Consider the following 15,833-nt stretch of genomic DNA (forward strand, 5'->3'; position numbering starts at 1 on the left):
TTACACTTAAGACCTTTAACACTTTTATAGGGAAAGTTACTCTTTTCTGTCTTTTAAAACTTGAATATTACAATTATTATAAACGTATCTTCTTAATTATTATTATTTGTATATTTATTAACTATAAATAGATTCATTTTCTATGCTGATTATCTTTACAAGGGTCACGCAGGGTGCTGGACACTATCCCAGCCAATTGTGGCCATTAGGGAAGCTGGGGGGTACTGAATTGGTTACCATCCAATCACAATTAGAAATAGATGTTCAATTAATATATTGTTAACAAAACTGCATTAAGGAAATTAAAATGAATTTAAAAAAAGAAATATACATACTTTTCACGATTCCCAAGCAACATACTAAAGTTGATTTGTTTTTCCTAGTATTTAACTCATTGCATACCATTGAAAGTGATAGACGTCCAATTTATTTCAACCAGGAATGCTTTTATTTTAGTTCCATCGACAGCGTTAGAGCGCTATTACATTTTGACTGGGAGGAGATAATGGATGATTGTCAAATTGGATGTCTGGTGCCGTCAATGGCAAGCAATAGTTAAGTAAGTGCCCTGTAAGGAAAACAAATATCATAATTTGTGCATAAAAAGCATCAAACTAAATTCCATCGATACTCTCGCTATTAAGATTTATTGTAAAGAGTCCCTCCATGTAAAATTCCAACACTTAAAAACACATGAGGCTTAATTAGAAAATTCAAATGCCAAAAAAGAAAAAAAACTGTATTGGGAGCTGTTGAGACACCAGTAAATTAAAGCCATAATAAACATCAGAAGTCAAGGCAAAATCCTTCCCTTGTCCAGATGTGTTTTTATGACTTTAGTGACTTCTGCATAGTGGAGTAAATGCTTACATGTCTGCCTTACATATTTAATTTACAGTTTTCAAAGGTCAGGTCTGGCTTTTGTTCAGAGTTGGCAAAAAAAAAAACAACACTACTCTCTGAATGTATGGATTGTTGTTTTTCCACAAGTGCCCTTAATGTCACTATGTTTGAAAACAGAAATGTAGACCAACTATGCCACAATAGCTAATATTGCACAAAAAAATGACTTTAAGGGTGTTGATTTATGTTGATGTTGGAGTACCCAGAGAAAACATGCAAACTCCACACAGGTGGACTGACCTGGATTTGAACCCAGGACCCCACTATGAGGCCGACGCGCTAACCACTCAGCCGCCGGGTCACCCAGCCACGAGCCTAGTTCGCTAATTAGAAGAAAGCGGCTGATACATAGACAGAGCTGGAGGACTGGTCAATGGAAAAACAACAATGGCAAAGCTGTTATACCCGCATGTAGTCACAGAAGGTCGCCCGTAAACCACCAAAAGCATTACATAACACCCATGTCTGTCTGAAAACATCTGAAAGCAAACAAATTGCATTATTTAACTCAACCCCTTCTCAGGGCCACAAGCCTATTATACCATATTTTACAAAATGCGTAAATAGCAGACCATGTTTTTACAGAACATGCGTGAAATCAACAGTAAATTGGGGAAAATGTTCTAATATGCATCTTCCATGTCCACTTTTTGTGCTCTATTACCCATTAAGATGATCAAGTTATGACAGCATTTGTCCTTGCTACACAGGAATCAAATGGCTGTTGTGAGTACAGACACAGAAGCTCTTATTCTACAGCACAACGATAGAAAGTGACCAGGAGCTACTGTGGTGGTCCTGCCCTGTGGATTTTCTCTAGGTAATGTATAAAGTACTTCCTTCTTAAATTATTAGATCAGTGTAGGTTTTTGATGCTCGGTGAACCAATTTCTGAAATTTGCCAAAAAGCATGTGAGGACTGTTGACCACCAACTTGTGTGTTCCTCCCTCAATTAAAGGGTGAACTCACTTGGGAAGATTCCCTTCCAAAACTACCTATCCATAAAGTTTCTAAGACTGCATCACACCAAATTAGATCAAGTCTCTTTTCCGCTCCCCATTGCATCATTCGTCTTCGCCTACAGGGTGGTCCATCAGACCGCGTTTGCCTCCTCGTCTATAGTCCGGCTTTAAATCTTGTCGTCTTTCTGTTTCCCCGCATGCCACCGGCTGCCTCATCTGTCTTGACTAACACCCCAAACTTAATTGTTCCATCCATGAATCTTTTTCCTTACCTCCCCCGCAGTAGTCAATCAAGCTATCTGCATCAGGTCAAAACTTAAAACCAGAATGGCTACACATTAAAGGTTTTGTTACAATCGCGCTCCTGACGGCAAAAGCACTTTTCAGTCCACAAAAAGCATGTGTATAATATTCTTTCGTCAATCACAATTGCCTTCCAAAAAATTCCCACAGACTTTGACAAATTGTAACGCGCAGTTCAAGTGACGTATTTTTTTCTGTCTTATTTCCACTTCTAGACCTTCTTGCGATTTCCTTGCCAGGACGTGGATTCTAATCTCCTTGTTGTCTCTTGTTCTTGCTGCTTCATCCTCCACCCACCGACGTCAGTGAAAAGGTTCAAACTCTTATGATATTGAGGTTAATCTGATTATGACGATTACCTCGAAGAGAATTCCTCATCAATGACAGCCAAGATGGAGACTGCTTTCTACCACGATGATTCTCCCGCCATCCACAACTTCAGTCACTTTCCAGAATACGAGCGTTACGCCGGGAACAAAATGTTGATGTGTAAGAAGGCCATGTCAGTCGGAAGTCATCATTTCCCAAGCGGTGGACCTGGAGGACGAGGTCCGAACGCCAACAATCTCGGGATTGCCCACAATGGTTCCCTAATGCCATCGTCGTCCTCTTCGGCCGACATGAGCCTGCTAAAGCTAACTTCTCCCGACCTGGAGCATCTGATCATCCAATCCAACCAGGGATTGGTCACTGGCAACTCCACCAACCCCTTCCTCTATCGTAACCAGGCTACCAATGAGCAAGAAGGCTTTGCCGATGGCTTTGTTAAAGCGCTGGCGGACCTTCACAAGCAGAACCAGCTCGTGGGAGGCCATATGTCGCCGTCCTCCTCCTGCAACGTCTCCTTACAGGCATCTTACCAGAGGAACTTAATGTCCACCAGCGACATGCCCATCTACACCAACCTTAGCAGCTACACCCAGGGACAGATGGCGTATTCTGGGGCGCAGATGTCATACAGCGTTCCCGCGAGCCATAATGGTGGTGGAGCCCATCAACCACACAATAGAGGTCTGGACGCTCCACAGACTGTCCCCGAGGTCCCCCATTTACCTGGAGACCCTACATCGCCACCATCTCTCTCCCCCATCGACTTAGAGACGCAAGAGAGAATCAAAGCGGAGCGCAAGAAGCTTCGCAACCGTATCGCGGCGTCCAAATGCCGGAAGCGTAAACTGGAGCGAATTTCCCGACTGGAGGAGAAAGTAAAGATCTTAAAGAGTCAGAACTCTGACTTGGCCTCCACCGCGTCTATGTTGCGGGAGCAGGTCTCTCAGCTCAAACAGAAGGTGATGAGTCATGTGACCAATGGCTGTCAAATCGCTGTCAGCTCTCCTGATAAATCTGGAGGAAGAGGAGGGAGTGCTGGCAGCGAAGACTCCAGTTGCTGAGGAAGGACAGTTTCAAAAGAGCAAAGGTTTCGAAAATTTGGAAATTTGACTTACGCTCGATGCTGTTGAAAAGAACTCGGCGCGAAGCGGCTCAGGGTCCGATAACGCTGCGTGATACGAAACGGGGTTTTTTTGGGCCAGAAAACCTGAACGGTGGTTCACAGCAGACACAAAAGCCACCTGAGATGGATTCGCATTTCTAAGGTGATTAATATTATTTAATGAGAATTCAGCAGGATTAGATTCCGAAACATTTTAAGTTCATCGCTGAATTATTATTTATTTCTGACTCGTTTTGGTATGTCATCACATATGAAGTGCGTTTGCGTTCAATTTTTTTTTAAATCATTGGAGCTATTTTTTAATAATCAAATCAATGTGAGGGCATACTTGTAAGTATGAATACTTCATTAAAATCAGTGGTGTAATTATTGCGCAACATGTATAAAGCTTTTTTATCAGACTGTGACTGTATTTTGGGATTCCTAATTTTAAAAAAAACGTGAAAAAAAACGCTTACCATGTTGATGGAATTCATTCTTCTGTTACATTACTGTTTGATTTGTGTTATTTGATTTCATCATGTGTGCAGTTATTCCATGGTTGAAGGTTCAATTTTCAGATGTAAATGTTGGGGTTATTCACGTGTCGCTGCTGAAAGTTTAAAACGTTATTGCCACTTTATGTAAAAAAAAAAAAGTCTAATAAGATCAATTGTTACTGCTTGCCATGTTTTGTCTTTAAATGGCTGGAAACCTCTTTGTTAGAGTAATTGAAAGTGCATATAATGCAAAATAAAATTTGACATAGAAGCAGTATTGGCCTAGTTATTAGTTACAGACATAAAATTGATTTAAATCCTAATTCATGTGAAATGACAGCAGATGAAGACCTAATGTTTTTAGAATTGAAGTGTTTAACCTCTTTTAAATGCAGTCTTCCTGAAAGGCTCAGAGCTTTTGAAATAAATGTTCATTCCATTTTCAAGTAAAACTGTTCACTCGAGTTTACATGCTGTGCGTTAATGACATCCTTCCTAATTGATTAGTTATGACTCAGTGCCAGTGTGACGTGTTGCTGCTGCTACTGATGGTAATAAGGATGATGACGATAGTTGCTGCTTTGTGTTAGCGTCAATCCAAACTAGAATATTCTTTTTTATCGTGGAATTGTGCAGGCTCATGCAGCCTTTTTTAATTTTAATTGCACACGTACTTGAAATTATGACCATTTTGTGCAATCAATGAATCCTTCAATAGGACTCAACAGGTGCTGGTTAACTTTGTGGGGGGTTACACTAAAGAGAGCCAATATTAAAGTTAGATTACTAATTTTAAACCAATGAGTGATGACTAATGTGCAAAATGGGTGCAGAGGGACTACCGGTAGTTTTTAAAAGCATCATTTACATTTCCAAGAGAACAAGAACATTCTGGTTGCAATTACGTCAATTCCCATAGACTGAAATGACCTGGATGACTGAAAATGAGAATATTCACTAGCCAGAATTTACAGGGAATTCTACTATCCTTTTTCAGTTTGAATTTAATCTATCTATTTAGATAACCGTTTGGGCTCACCGGGGTCACGCGTAATTGGAACCTCAGATGACGTAAAAGGCCTGTTAAAGCTTGGAAAGGTCCGCATTCAGTCACTGCATATCGCCCAGCCTCTCTTCATGTGTAAAAAGGAACATATGTATTTCTCAATAGCATAACTCGAATAAACCCTGCTATAGCAATCACTGTAGCAACAAACAACAACAAGGCTACGAAGGGATTGCGTTTTCTCAAAAGCACAACTCGAATAAACGCCACTATAGCAATCACCGTGGCAACAAACGACAACAAGGTTATGAAGAGATTGTGTTTCCAGAGCAATCAGATCCTTTAAAATATACAGCAAAATGCTACAGAATTTGTCTATGGGATCTTGACTTGTATTGGACCTTTTGACCCTTCAAGTTCTTTATTTGATTCTCATTCTTGTGCAGCGCAGTAACCACAAAGTTGGCCATGTCTATCCTAATCACTTGAAAGAAAAGTTGTTTCCACACTAAATACTAAAGTATCTCAATTATGGGTGACCAGTCACCATTTTATTTTTTTTCGTTGAACAGTTTGGTTGAGATTGTTTTGCAGTTTTTCCATATTCTGCTCCAGATGGAATGACCCACTTACTGCGAGGCAACATGCCATTTCTGGTGACTAATACCGCCTCCACCCACACCTCAACACACACACACACACACAAACACTTGCATATACACACACAAGTGCGTAAGCTCAAACAGACAAGTGGTGAACTTTTGTCAGTTAAAAACAATGACATTTTTGAACAAATATGCATTGACGGCGAACAACAGAGTCGTGTAATGTAGATCCAAACGCTAGTTAGGCCCTGAAAACCGACATTTAGACTGAACATAGTGAAATGGAGCTTTTTTTAATGTAATATCTTTTGAAAATAATGTAGTAGGATCAGTATGATGATAAAAAAACAAAAAATATAACTGTATAAGTGAGCACACTCAGCTACAACATACGTAATGTCAATCAATCTCATTCAAACTACAGGGACCGCCTACTCGCCACCATTTCAAGATCCTCTAATTAACTTCAGATGAAGCTCAAATTTCTCGTAAGCTTTTCCTGCCACATCTAACGGCAAGAGCCACGTTTCCCGAAAAGCTTCTCCGGCATCAAACGGATCTACTCGTATAAAAAAAGCGTGACCCCAGAGAGGAGTGCGGAATAATTTGCAAAGAAGTGCTCAGAGACAATTATGTAAATCAGATTAATTTCAGCCCTTGATCTCCAACTGACCCCGGGTCAGATCTCTGGAACGCACCAACTCTGCACTCTCTCACTGTTACCTGGAGGAAGTCTGCATCTTCCTTTATTCTCCCTTTCTGCCACATTGGCTATTCATGAGACTCACCTGAGGCCTGGCGCAGTCTCCACCCACTCCTGCTGCCTAAAGTTGCCATGTCACACTGAGGTGGTAGTGGTTATCTTGATGGGAGTGGGTCTCTAGGGGGGAAATGGTACAAGATGGTGGATGTCAGCAAGAATGTGATGGAAGAGGAGTTCTGAGTGTCTGACAGCCACTGACTGGCAGAACACTCACATTAACCTCCTTTGTTAAAGATGATAGAAATGTCATTAGTCTGCTAGTTTTTAAATGCAGCAGCAAGTGTAGACATTGGAAAACAGCTAGAAAAAAATGACATTAAACAATAAACTACAACCCCCCCTCAAAAAAGCTAATAGATATTGCATGAAATTAAAAAAAATACTTGCTATTCAGAAAGTCCAAGTTTACTATCATTTCCATGTGAGCTGAACATTATAGCAGCACTATTCAAAGAACTGTCAGCATGGTGGATGAGCAAATTGGTCGACTTTCTACGATCCTTCTCTCACTCATGAGATTTTTGGCTTACATTTTGACTGACAACATATTGCACATCTACACACAAACATAAAGTGAACGTTTTCGGCTGTGTTCGGGTTGGATGTTACTACGGGCCAACAACAAAAAAAGAAGCAAAGACACATAAAAGCAAGGTGAAAACTAAAAAGATAAAAGAGGATGTAGAATATTTATAAGTTCATCCTCACAAGGGTCGTAGGGGTGCTGGAGCGGATCCCAGCTAACAATAAAATACTGCAGGGGGGAAAAACGACAAAGCAAGTTGACGTTCAGAGTCAGTGAACTTCTAAACCTGATGGAGAATAGATGAAGGTGTTTGGGGATGGAGGAATGTTATCCTGGCGTGGTAGTTGTTGAAGAGTGACTCAGATGCTCCGCCCACACAAGTACTGAGTCATCATAAACTAGCGAGTACTGTGTGTGTGTGTGTTTGTTTGTGTGTGTGTGCACCTGATTTAAATGTCAGGGAAGTGAGAATTTGACTCAGTGTTTTTTCTTCTTCTGATTGGATGATTGTATCACAGAGGTTGGATCAGGACCCCACACTCTAATCATAGTAAGAGAAATCATTACAAACTTGTGTTTAATGGCTGTCACTATTCCAAATGTATTATTTGTTAGGTAAAATAAAACAAACAAACAAAAAAGCCATCTCCCAGAATCGCTGCTGGTTTAATGTATTAACAATGTATTAAAATTCTAATTAACAAATTTAAATACTTCATAATGTCCCTAAGTTTGAGTGAATATGCCGACCTGAAAAGGCATGGTAGCCGAAAAACTCCACTCATGTTCTATCAGAAGGAATGGACCAAAAAAATATTACAACTAAATAAAAACACCAGTTAAAAAGACCAAGAGCTATTTTTTTCTCCTCTTTGAAGTGTCACATCTTCATTCGGAGACCAAGGAGGAGGTGAGAAGGTTACTTGACTGGAACACTGATGCCCAAACTCCTCCTCATCTTCATCTTTTCTATCCTCACTGTGTCTATATGAATCACATCCTGCAGGCATTTGCTTTAGTTCTTCCCTCTCCAACCAACAACAGCAACCCATTCTTTTGTCTGGGAAGCATATTTGTCCGCCGGGACGTCAGCCTGGATTATACTGAGTTGTGGTCCAATCTTGTTTTAGCTCTGACCTCCGGGCACCTGCACGAATCAGACATGCTGCTTCCAAAATGCTGGGCATCCATGTTCTCCAACATGGATGTTAGCAGACTTCTCCCCCAGGCCATCATAATTGTCTCTATCCTCAAATTGTATGAAAAACTAATGAGATATAAAGTGACATCTTATTTAAAGCTACTGCCTCAGAGAATCTCACCTGCAGACTATAAAAGCCAACTACCAAATGCTGTGTATTTATACAGTATATATATTTATCCATTTTCTATGTCGCTTATCCTCTCAAGGTTTGCAGGGGGTGCTGCAGCCTATCCCAGCCACAAATTTAAAGCATTGCCATATTTCTGATCTCTGTGAACTATGACTACCTTCTCATCATACATTTACCATGCAAATATGAGTGAAATAGGGAAATCTGTTATCAATTTATGACCTCTTTGACCTTATTAGTACTCCAAAATTTAATCACCTCTTGTTTCATATTACAATCCCTTTATTCCTCTTGAACAAAAACAGACCAATAGAAAGACCCGGATACATAACCAAAATTCAACTACTGGCATTGTTATCTTTTTAAGATGGGACATTTTAGTCATGTGGCTTATTATGCCGTTCCATAGCATAGACTGCCAGGGTTAGCCGACTGCCATATTTCAGCAGGCTAATGGGTTTTGGCCTTTTTCCTCTGATGGAGAAGTGCCAGTAAACTCACACTGCAGGGAAAAATTAAACTCCGTGAACAGAGAGAACTTATAGAGGGTACATGAATGACATCACGTTAGGCGGAGGTTATTGCAGTTACGCACACACTCAATATTCTGGTTGTAGGAAAGATTTTTTTAATGTTATTTAGTGTGCCTAGCCATAAAGTTTTGCTTTTCTCAACACTTTTATTTCCTAAATCCAGAAAACCAAGAATGACATTTGAGCAAAATGTGACAACTTTACCACAGATAACTTTTTTAAAATAGAAAATTCAGTTTTGTAATACTTTTTAGTTTGCCTTTATCTGAGGTCAAATCTTAGTTTTTCCAGGGTTTTGGTTGACACATCTAGACACACAACTACGCATGGTGTATACGATCTAATCAGACGGTACACAGCACAGAGTACGGAGTATTTTTAGTTTCAAATCTAGAATTATGTTAGGCCTTGATGACTATTTTAATCTGTGGTTTGGTAAAGAAATGCTATTGATGTTATCTGTGACTGAAACTAACCATATATATTACCTGACTGCTTGTATTGGCATTAGAAATGTATACATTTACATGGAATGTGCTTTTTTTGGTCAATCAAATACTCAAGGAGATTATTTGTGATAATCTGTAGAGTGGGAAAATATGAGAAAAATGCAGTGAAACTGGTCCCAAATATTGCACTGGGAAGTGATTGACTAACGCCGCAGCCTGCTCAGATAAAATCAAATCCCTGAAGAGAAAACGGAAACTATTTTTGAGACTCTCCTATGTGGATATCTGAGTTTCTTTTTTTTTCTTTTTTTCTGTCTGTCATGAGAATTAGTGTCGGTCTGACTACAGCATATTAACTACAGGTTTTACTGCGCTATAATTAATCCTTGTCACGCTCATCTATAATTCATGGAGGTGTTTTTTGGATTTGGAGGGGAAAGAGGATCTTATTTGAATTGTATACTATATTAAGATTGCCATAGTTAGGGGGGATGCTAATTAAACACTAATATGTAACTTTTTTTTTCCACTTTAAAATAGTTTTGCATATAGCTGACCTCTGGGAGAAGTGAGCACATAAAACAAGTCAAGAATAATTAAGACCTAAAAAAACCCCAAAAATAATTCTGCCATTTAGATCTGATTATAATGAGGTGCACACCAATTAAAATTCAGTTTAATCTTTTTCATTTAGAGTTCATAAATATTTAATATCTACCTCTAAACCAAGGGTGTCAGACTCGGGTTGGTTCGCGGGCCGCTTTAACGTCAACTTGATTTCACACGGGCCAGACCATTTTAGATGTAATATTTAATTATTTTTTTAAATAAATGGATTAAAATAACTGGATTAAAAGCCCTGAATATTCAGTTTTTTATAGATCTAAAACAATGTTTATTTTAGCTTTTTTTTAAATCTATTTTTAGATTTTACAAAATGATTTTTGAACTAAAAACACAGAAAAAATTGATTACAAAATGACAATTATTGATTTAAAAGGGGGAAAATCATGAAATTTAATAAACATCTATACTCTTCATTTTAATTTGATCCTAAAACAGAAATTCGGCACTCATTATTTACTTTCCCGGGCCACACAAAATGATGCGGTGGGCCAGATTTGGCCCCCGTGCCCCCACTTTGACACATGTGCTCTAAACACTTTTGTTGTGATTAAATACTGTAAATAAAGATAATAATGTGCCTAAATCGGAACTACAAAAGTATTTAACCAGAACTGCAACCATTAGTGAAAACAAGTCTTAATCTAAAGAAGACAAAATTTCAACAAAGAATGTCTTTAAATTAACTTAGCGGATTATTTTCAGTTTTTAATATAAAATAAGACATTGAAATTGAAGATCATGGTCAAAATCGGACATGTAGCTCTCAATAAACGGGTTTGTATTAGTTTATGTATGATTGTGAATGAGAAGAATTCACTGATAAGATAACCATGTCCCTAAACTTTGTCTCGAAATGACCAAAAAGCAATATGAATATTTGCCAATCAGCTTTGTATTGATTGTCTTTCCCTAAATTCTACTGGTATAAATCCCCGCTCCCCCCCGCCGATTTGTTTTCTTCCTGAAGGCAGCGGGATCAGATGAGACTTTAATCAGCATGGCTGTTTTAAAGAATCACTCTCAGGAAGGCTCCAACATCCTCCTGTTCGGCGTTACGGAGCCGTGAGTCACTCCACTGAAGGAACCCAGTGAGGGATGAAAGCGGTATTAGTGCCGGTTAATTCGTCTTGACAGTTGGAAATGTTAAATCCTGCAGGGGGCTCAGCTTAGCTCGTTCACTCCCTGCCTAAGTAGGTTAAATACAAACCAGTGTGATCAATCTGTGGACACTAACTAAATCCACAGAGCGTTGCCAGACACCAGCTGCATGTTCTTGGGAGGAGGCAATAGAAGAAAGTTAAACGTGTCAGGGCACCAAGAATACTTTCCAGGGCCTTGCAGTGGCTAACCCACCCACTACGCAGCGCCAAACAATTGTGGTGCAATCAAGGCAAAGCCTAACACGTGATTACCGGGACTGCGACTATACTCCTATATCTCATTGGCTGCCATTGACGGTGCTAGATGTCCAATCCATTGACCATCAATGGCATTGAAACATGAGTCTTTCCAATTGAAATGAATTGGACGTCTATTGCCAAAAAATAACTTCAGTTACTTGGGTCCATAACTAGTGTGTACGGTACTCGGTCGTTTGGTCGCCGGTCTTTTGGTCGCCGGGAAGGTTATTGATAATTACCATTTAAATCATAGCTCAAATTCCCTAAATACAAACTGCGAATTATTATTTAGTCATACTTAATGCCCTATTAATTATTAGGCTAAAGAAAAGCTCCAAATTTCCCGTAATTTTATTGTTTTTTGTTGGAGAACTTGTTAAGACCCTGACTGACGTCCCTTCCTAAGGGGACAACTCATGTACATACAAACTCTTATACACTCACACGTCCGCTCAGTGAAACTGCTCAGGGCCATTGTTGGCTTTTATTGATGCGTAGACAGTGTTGTTTTACCTTGTTTTGTCGCCGGTCTTTTAGTCGCCCGTTGTTTGGGTCCGGGCGACCAAAAGACCGGCGACCAAACGACCGCACAAGGTGTGTACATATCAATTAATCATTTTCTGAACTACTTATCCTCACAAGGGTCAAGGGGGGTGCTGGAGCCTATCCTAGCAAACTACAGAAACCGGGAAAGGGACACCCTGAATCGGTGTATGTCTATTTTAACTTTATTTATTTACTTTTATTAATATAATGTAAATGTAGAGATTTATTTACAATTATAAATATTTTTTTTCAATTCCATGTGGTGGTAGGCTAATAATACTTGCTAATATTAAGAGTTTTTAACAGCCAAAAATGGTCAATCGGTCTATAGAAGCTATTTAGATGATTGTGAATAGGTTTTAGGTTTTAGTACATCAATGACAGCCCATTTGGCATTTTAACATTGGCAGCAAATTCACGATAGGATTAAAATTATATCAATGTGCTATTTAGTCGTCCGTGAAAAAGGCTGAATTTATCTACCACTCAAAGTACTTTCAATGGGACTCAACACTGAGACAGTCAACAAAATAATGTCTATATATCACCAGGCGTGTAAATTGTGCTTGAGCTTGATTAAACAGTTTAAATCATTTCCCCCTGTACTAATTAGCCAGTCTAGAAAATCCGGATAAGATTTTTTTTGGCAGTCAAAATCAGAAAACAAAATGTAAATACTGCAACAATACCTCACTTTCTTGCAAGAACCAGAGTGTAAAAATCTGCGTCTATTTATTTGAGCAACTCAGTGATGTCAATTTAGGTTGGCTTAACTTTAATTTTGGAAACAGCTCACGATGTTGGTCTTGCGACCTGCTCGACTTGGGCTGTGAGCGTGGTCAGATATTCGGACGGGGGGGACGGTGAAAGAAAGCCCCCGCAGCTGCTCTGCTGCATGAAATTACAGAGAAAAGCACGACGAGGAAATTTATGCTGCTGCCTCTTTGCGTTCACGCTACGCGAGAGCAAGCTGAGCGGAAACTGATCACATCTGATCAGAGTCATGTTCACCATGAGGCCAGCAGTGCATGACTGGGTGCGCTAGTGCATGTGTGTGTGTGTGTTTTGTGTGTGTGTGTGTGTGTGTGTGTGTGTGTGTTTGTGTCGCGCAAACCCATGTTTGGCCCATTCACAGAGCCATGAGCTGATTTTATCCATTTGTGGTCGTGGCTCATTTTTCAATAATGTCTGACATGTTTTATCATCATTGAATGCATTTCATCCAGTTTACATCACTTTTTTTTAAAGTCCCTTTTTTTGTTGAAATAGAAACACCCCATCTTATCCTTCAACACTTATTCAGAGTTGTATTAAGTACTGTTTAGCTCAGAAGGATATATAATCCTGGGCAATATATTGTGTGAATCTGTTTTTAATTTGCAGAGTTTTTTTTTTTTTTTTTTTGGCCCGTTGCGTCATTTCTTTTAATAAGAGAAGCTCGCACTGTGACAGAGAGATCAAATGTCATCATATGTCTGCTCCGACTGCTGGGCAGCAATTACTCAGTCCAGGCAGAAATTGGTATTTAGCAAAAAACCAGGAGGCTAAACGCCCCAAACTACTTGCTGCTCAAATTGATGTGGACATATTAAGGAAGTGAAGCAAACCAGAGCGCATGCTGCAAAAGGAGAAATGCTGTGACTGTTGCTCTTATCATTTTCATCATAACAGTATATGAAGTAGTACAAGTAAAGTGTAATAGATATTATGGGTGTTGGAATGGTCATCACCACTGAATGTAAAAGAAAAAAAAATCTTCACACTCACATAAGACTAAAAGGTATCTTTAAACTTCAGTGAACTACCTCAATCTGTAGTTCAATATTTTTTCATTATGTTTCCCATTCCATAAATGGATGAATTTTTGTTAGCTTTTCACTAAAGTCACATGCTTAGTGCTCAAATAGTGCAAACGGTAGTCCATTCCAACTTTTTCCTTCAGTTTGAAAGGAACTTTTTTTCCTCTTTTTTCTTAAACTAAAGACAAAAACAAGCTTGTAGTTCATGTGCAAACTTAATATGAAGGTAGAAGCAAGGATCTTAAAAGAAGCTACCTAAAAGTGTCGTATTCAATGTTCAAAACACGACTGTAACGATTTCTGAATGACATTTCCAAAAGTTATTTATCCCCCTACATATGATGGTGATATACTTAGCTTAAGTGTAATAAGTTTTGTGCATATGGGTACAGTAAGTGCTAAGCCTTCCCACTTTATTCATCTGCCTGGATAGTTTAAATTCATTGAAAACACCCTCATTTTGTAGGGTCAAGCAGACCCCACCTGTCTCCTATTGTTTTCAAAGAACTGCATTCATAGTTATGGTTTGGATATCAAACTAAATGGGGTCCTTGCTATGTTTATGCCTGAAACCTCTCCAAGTGTGAAACAAGGAAAAAGTGGTCAGGGCTGGTGGTAATTGGCCAAGTCAAGTTAGAATCACCAAAATAACTGCAAACAAATGTAGTTTTTCAGTCTATGGTTTCTATCATGGTCCCTCAATTCAATATGACAAATCCCCAACGACAGACTGACTGACATCCATGAGTTTTTCTGTGATGGTGACATACTCTCAGTCTTGATTTGTTCCACTGTCTGTACCTTCAGATTATTATTAGCCAAGAGGCTTACACAAAACACACACACGCAAATACACATACATATGAATAATTCATGAATTTGGTAGGCACAAATTTACATTAATCCTGATATTAAGAGACAAATAGAAGCATCCACTTTTTTTTAAATGATTGTTTTTCTTGCCAAATGACTGTATAATCACTTTGGGTATTTAATTTCTGTTTTAGTATTATGAGAGATTAAATTGGCAAATATGTGAAAACACTCCAGGTAATTGGAGCGTGACCAAACTAACAGTCTGGTGGTCCATAGAGACAACACAGGAGGTGATGCTCGCTTATAGGGTTTCAGCTAGTTTTTTTTATTTATTTATTAATTTAGCAATGTTTAACAGCTGTTTCAATTTCACTAGTGCTTTTGTATTGGAGGAGTAACTTCAATATTTTGCAAGTGACCATGCAACTGGTCTCATTTTGTTGGTAAATTTTCATAGGTCCACACAGATGAAGGGAATCGAGACAAATCAATACAATTATTTAATTTTTTTTTTAAAGACTTAAATTGTGAGTCTTTAATGAATTTTTTTCAATGAATCGCAGGTGTGTAGATATTTTTATATCCACAAATTTTAGAGCAGATACAAGTTACTTATTTCTATTTAAAAAAATATCATACCTTTTTGTTGTTAAACACTAAAATTATTCATACATAGACAAAGTTGGGTAGTACACAAAAGGTATGCTTGGAGCTGATTGGATGATTGAAACAAGAAGTTATAATATCCAAACAAACGGAACTATTCAAATATTTAATGAGAAAACGTAAGTCCATTGTGTTTAATCAACATCAGCAAAATAACCAAACAAACAAAACAAAAGGAAGTGAATATCTTAGTCAACATCCAGTATGTCCCATGGGAACTAATATTTTAATAAGCTACAAACTGACGGGATGCACACTGTTAGTTTAGTGGTCTGGTAACCAAATAATTTTGGTTTAACAGGAAGCGTTTTGATGTTTGAAGATGAACTATAATTGTTTCTTTCATGTCTTTTGAAACACTATATTATCTCATTTGGAGGTCAAAACACTAACAAAAAACACTGACATTTAGTTTAAAAAAATCTCTTTTCCTCCCTTCCCTGCACTGGAAATGATCATCTCATAAAGAACGTATTGCCCCTTCTACTTTTAAACATGTGAAACTACTATAAAATACACATATGTAATAAATCTGTCAAATTTGAATATTAGTTTATCATCAAATACACTTAAAAATTCTCTGTCCGTTCAATATACGTCATTTCAACAGGAGTCTGTCAATCAAAATCGGAACAGCATGTCACCAATTCACGCACAATGTT

The 15,833-nt window shown here is 38.5% G+C and overlaps 1 protein-coding gene across 1 annotated transcript; it reads left to right on the forward strand.

Moving 5' to 3' along the window:
* Positions 1-1,614: 1,614 nt before the first annotated feature.
* june (JunE proto-oncogene, AP-1 transcription factor subunit) lies at positions 1,615-4,386 on the forward strand. Its single transcript, XM_077622760.1, has 2 exons — positions 1,615-1,723; positions 2,385-4,386. The coding sequence occupies exon 2, from the start codon at positions 2,550-2,552 to the stop codon at positions 3,558-3,560; it is 1,011 nt and encodes a 336-aa protein (XP_077478886.1). The 5' UTR covers positions 1,615-1,723; positions 2,385-2,549; the 3' UTR covers positions 3,561-4,386.
* The last annotated feature ends 11,447 nt before the right edge of the window (positions 4,387-15,833 follow it).

Source organism: Stigmatopora argus, chromosome 16 (assembly GCF_051989625.1).
Source record: "Stigmatopora argus isolate UIUO_Sarg chromosome 16, RoL_Sarg_1.0, whole genome shotgun sequence".
Classification (NCBI taxonomy): Eukaryota; Metazoa; Chordata; class Actinopteri; order Syngnathiformes; family Syngnathidae; genus Stigmatopora; species Stigmatopora argus.